At 37.0% G+C, this 4586-nt stretch overlaps 1 protein-coding gene across 1 annotated transcript; it reads right to left on the bottom strand.

The window, feature by feature from the left end:
* Nucleotides 1-1546: 1546 nt before the first annotated feature.
* Nucleotides 1547-3889, bottom strand: LOC131049628 (5-amino-6-(5-phospho-D-ribitylamino)uracil phosphatase, chloroplastic). Its single transcript, XM_057983686.2, has 2 exons — nt 3712-3889; nt 1547-3119 (listed from the first exon to the last, which is right to left on the bottom strand). The coding sequence occupies exon 2, from the start codon at nt 3042-3044 to the stop codon at nt 1800-1802; it is 1245 nt and encodes a 414-aa protein (XP_057839669.1). The 5' UTR covers nt 3045-3119; nt 3712-3889; the 3' UTR covers nt 1547-1799.
* Nucleotides 3890-4586: the final 697 nt, after the last annotated feature.

The following is a 4586-nucleotide window of genomic DNA, read 5'->3' as shown; positions in this document are numbered from 1 at the left end:
AGCATTTGCATAATATGTAGTGTTATAAAATTAATTATTGATTTTAAGCTGTATGTATATAAATACATACATGTATATGATTTTTATATGTTTTTCGTATGGACATATCCAAACATACGCAGACCCCAATAAAATTGTCACATTAGCATACTGCACACTTTTACCTGTACCCATACCTCATTTCAATTTGGCATTCGGAAGGGAAAAAAAACGCGCTACATAAACCCCCAGAGTACAGCAGATTGAAAATTTATTGACTTTATTGTCTTCAAACTTCTACAACACAGAACTGTTTTAAGACAAGATAGTTCTGAAAAATTTTGCACCACGAATTTAGGGAAAACCTCGTCCTCATATCTCGTACAATTAATTTGACAATTATTTTATTGATCTAAATTTGAGTAACAACGTCAACTTCTAAATGTTTACTCACTATTCATGATTCTAGGCTTAATTAACCCCGGCAAGCCACCAATATAAAAAACTAAATGTAACAGCTAATATGGGCAAATAATATGATCACCAGAATTAAGAATAAGGTCTAAATTTTAATTAACAAGTTTTAAGTTCCAGATGCTTACTCATTATTGATGATTCAGGGGTAAAAAAATCAGGATGTATTAACAGCCAATATGGGCAAATAATGTGGTCATCAGGATTTACCATATCAATGGGTACTACAAAGCAATTTGTTCGAATGGAAGTTAACAGTCATCATAATGCTATTGTCAAATTCTAAGCCTGTTCTCAAGTAACCGAGATCATTTCCTATTTACAACTCTCAAGGTTGTAATATGGATATCCAAGATCTTCTTCCCAATATCAACACTAGTGGATTGTTTCGATGAAAAAACTTCTCTGGCAAAAATTTTATCAACAAAATGTTGATGTCCCAGTCAGTAGCCTGAGATAAATTCAATGCCATCTGGGATTGCATCCCAAACGAGGTAATTAATAAGATTGTATATAGCAGCGTGTGCGGGAATATATAAAAAGGGCAAGTCAGATAGATTTGAGGCCATGTTACAAACTTTAATTGGTGGCAATAGAGAATATAGTCTATATCAGAATACATTATGGTCTTCGAAATATTTTTGCTTTTGGCAACATAGTCCCCCAACAGAAAATCCCACTCCACCTTGAACATGTAGACACTTTGCATATAAAATTAAAGAGAAAACATCTGAAACTATCAATTTTGGCTAGATGCATTTCAGCCACTAGAATAAAACTATAGTGCTATATTCTTCCTTGATTGAAAATCATTTGCTCTTACTGAATAAGAATGTTCATGAGGCTAGAGTTAGTCCCCACTTTGAAATTACATTTGTCATTTAAAGAAATTTTAAAGAGAATGTTTGAAGTTCTGAACAATCGGGTTTTGATACTTACCTACAATGTTGTAAAGAGGCAGCGCATGTCGCAACCTTCTATGGCACTCTCAAATGCTGCTCGGAAGATACAAAGCTTGTTTCTTTACATATGAATCTCACTGTGACTGTGAAATGTACCATCATCCCCATAGAAAACAATTAAGACACTAAGCTGGTACTATAAACAGTTGGATTAGAATCCTTTGATAACAGTATATTACAGACAGTAATAGAAGGAAGCCGGAAAGAGATAATTTCCTTCCTCTATTTACAAATGACAGAGCCACCCAAGCACAAAGAAATTGTGCATACCTATCCCTACCATTTTACACTATCAGGGTCAAAAGAAGTTAAAAAGAATGACCCTTAAAACAATAATGTGAGACTTATCAGGCTATAGAAGATTGCAATAAAGCTATGAAAAGCCTACCAACTGTCTTCAGTAGCAACAGAACGACGTCTGGCATTCAGTGGCACTTCAGGTTCCAGCTCTGGCTCTGGCTCTGGTTCTGGCGGTTGGAACTCAGGGGAATCAATATCAGCCAAGTTCTTGAGGTCAACAATTGATAGCTCATCCAATCTTCTCACCACCAAATCTGCTGCTCCAAGTTCATACACAGGATGTTTCCCTGCAACAGCAACACACTTCATACAAATATCATGGGCTGCTTCCACGCTTGTATTTGAGTTCCCAAAAACAATGCACCGCTCTGATATGAATTTTAGTAGTTGTGCTGCATACATGAACATCTCTGGATCCGGTTTACCCCTACACACATCTTCTGCTGCCACAACAACATTGAAGAACCCCTGCATGCCAACAGATTCAATTGCTGCTTCCAAATACTCTCTTGGCCTTGTGGAGGCAATCGCAATTGGTGTATTATAATCCTTCAATGTCACCACAAGATCATAAGAGCCAGGTCGAAGCCTTTGAACACCACCCTGCATTTTCTGATATAATTCCTCTCTCCTGGCAGCCAATTTTCTCACTTGCACGGGATCCCTTGACCAGCAGAGCACCTCAGATATAGCATGTTCACTTTTCATCCCTTCCACCCTCTTTAAGATGTAAGCCTGTGGAGGTCTTTGACCTTCCTCCTCTGCAAGAGCTAACCATGACTTGTTTTCCAAGTCAGAATCATCTTCAACTATCACCCCCTCCCACTCCATGATCACCGAAAACCAACCACAACCCATACGCTGCATCCGTTGTAAAGGATTGGCCAACGAAGGATCATCTGCTCTATTGGGTGGAGGTCTGGGTATTGTGCTCAAACCACTGCATCTTACATAATACCCTCTTCCAGACTTTGCCTTTCTGTCATTTGGTAGAAAGGCTTGTGTTGTCTTTTCCATTGACAGTGCATAAACACCAATTGCCCTAGACTGTTGAAAGGGCTTCAATTGACAACTTCTTACCCCAGGAATCCAGAGCCATCTATCAATCACGGGAGCAATAGAAGGAGACATATTGACCGCACCATGTCTCCTTTCTTCACAAGCCAATCCTGCTACAGCTAAACTTAAACTTTTTCTATGTCCTGGCACATTTTCTAATTTTGGCCCGCCAAAACTACTATAGTTGTTAGTACAAATCATCCCCTTCGGGCCATAATTTTCCCTTACACGGAGGACAGGCAAGTGCCAAGCAACCACCAATCCTGCCATTTCTATATATCACCAACCGCTGATTTTACCCCGATTATATCCCGAGTCAGGTGACGCTAAAAGCAACAGATTTGACTACAAGCCCACATTCACATAATCAAATTCAACAATGCAGTCCACAATTCATATTCTCTCTGTGATTGACTGAACCGAACTAATCTGTGTTGAATAAAATCGTCTGAAACCTAGTGAGGAAACCTCTACTTATCTAGTCAAACAAATTTCCCCAAAAACCCAATTACGGCATGGGAAAAGAGTATCCAATTATGACACCAATCCAAAATTCAATATCAATTCAAGGATCAGTCAGAATTTCTTTTGTAATTCAACCTAAACACCTCCAATTTAAGAAAAGTACTAAAATCAGCTCAACCAAAGCCAATTTTTGTAACAATTATTGTTAAGGACTCAAAAACCCTAATTTTGCTTCTTATGGTCTTCTAGATATACCGAAACTGCTGTTATCCGACCCAGAGTTTTTACTTTCGACTGATTCGATAAAAAACCATACAAATTTTCAGGCTTTTGACAATTTATAGTTCCCTGCCTAAATGTATACAGAAAGATAATCCAAACGGAGGGGAATTCTAATTATGACTACGAAGCTAAACTTTTATCAGCCGACAGAAAAAAACATTGGAGTAAAATTTCTCAATGCAAATCACACCTGGAATCCGTATCAGAAGCTCTGCAATTCTTCAGAAACATTTGATCCCGTCGGCCGACAAGTCCAGCTAAAAATGCCAATTTGTAATTGCAGTATACAACATTATATGCATCCAGAGTATATAACATACACACAAAATCCGAAGCCGGCATTATTGAAGCCGAATGAAATAGAATTTGACGTCCGCTCGGCAAAAGGTTAGCGGACCCTATGACTTTGGAATGGCCAAATATCTGTCAGTCTCAGTTTGAATGAACAATTGGTCGCCACGTCATCAGCGATTAATTTTGGTCTCTGTTATTTTATTTTATTATTTAAGGCGATAAATTTTTTGTCGTATTTTTTTCCACGTTAATTTTTGTTTTTTAGTTTTTTTTTAAATTGTTTGTTTTTAGTTTTTTAATAAATTGTTTATCACAATCAAGTTTTGTGGAGTAAAATTGTTGGAATTAATTGTGTATTGATTTTTTTTAATTTTGGAATGAAGATTTTAATTGTGTAGAATAATTAATTTCATGAAATTTCTACATTCTATGATAAATTGACTTGCTTGCTTTTGGATTTGTCTGTGTGGATGGATCGTGCTCAATGGTCCATTTCTTTTTTCAAGCTCTCATCCTAATGATGGATCATGGAGCATGATCCGAAATATTGATGAAAAAATTGATCACACATGTTCACATGTTAAATTTACTTAAGGAGTTAGGAATCTTTCTAGAAGATCTTAGTTTTCATGTAATCACGTAGTGCTTCATGTTTTGGATGACTCCTAACTTGTAACTCGGCAAACAAACAATGACTAATAGATAGGTTCTTTTCACACATGTTCACATGTTGAATTTACTTAGGGAGTTAGAAATCTTTCTAGAAGATCT

This window comes from Cryptomeria japonica, chromosome 8, assembly GCF_030272615.1.
Source record: "Cryptomeria japonica chromosome 8, Sugi_1.0, whole genome shotgun sequence".
Taxonomy (NCBI): domain Eukaryota; kingdom Viridiplantae; phylum Streptophyta; class Pinopsida; order Cupressales; family Cupressaceae; genus Cryptomeria; species Cryptomeria japonica.
The sequence above is the reverse complement of the archived record's forward strand: the minus strand, read 5'-3'. Positions and strand labels throughout refer to the sequence as shown.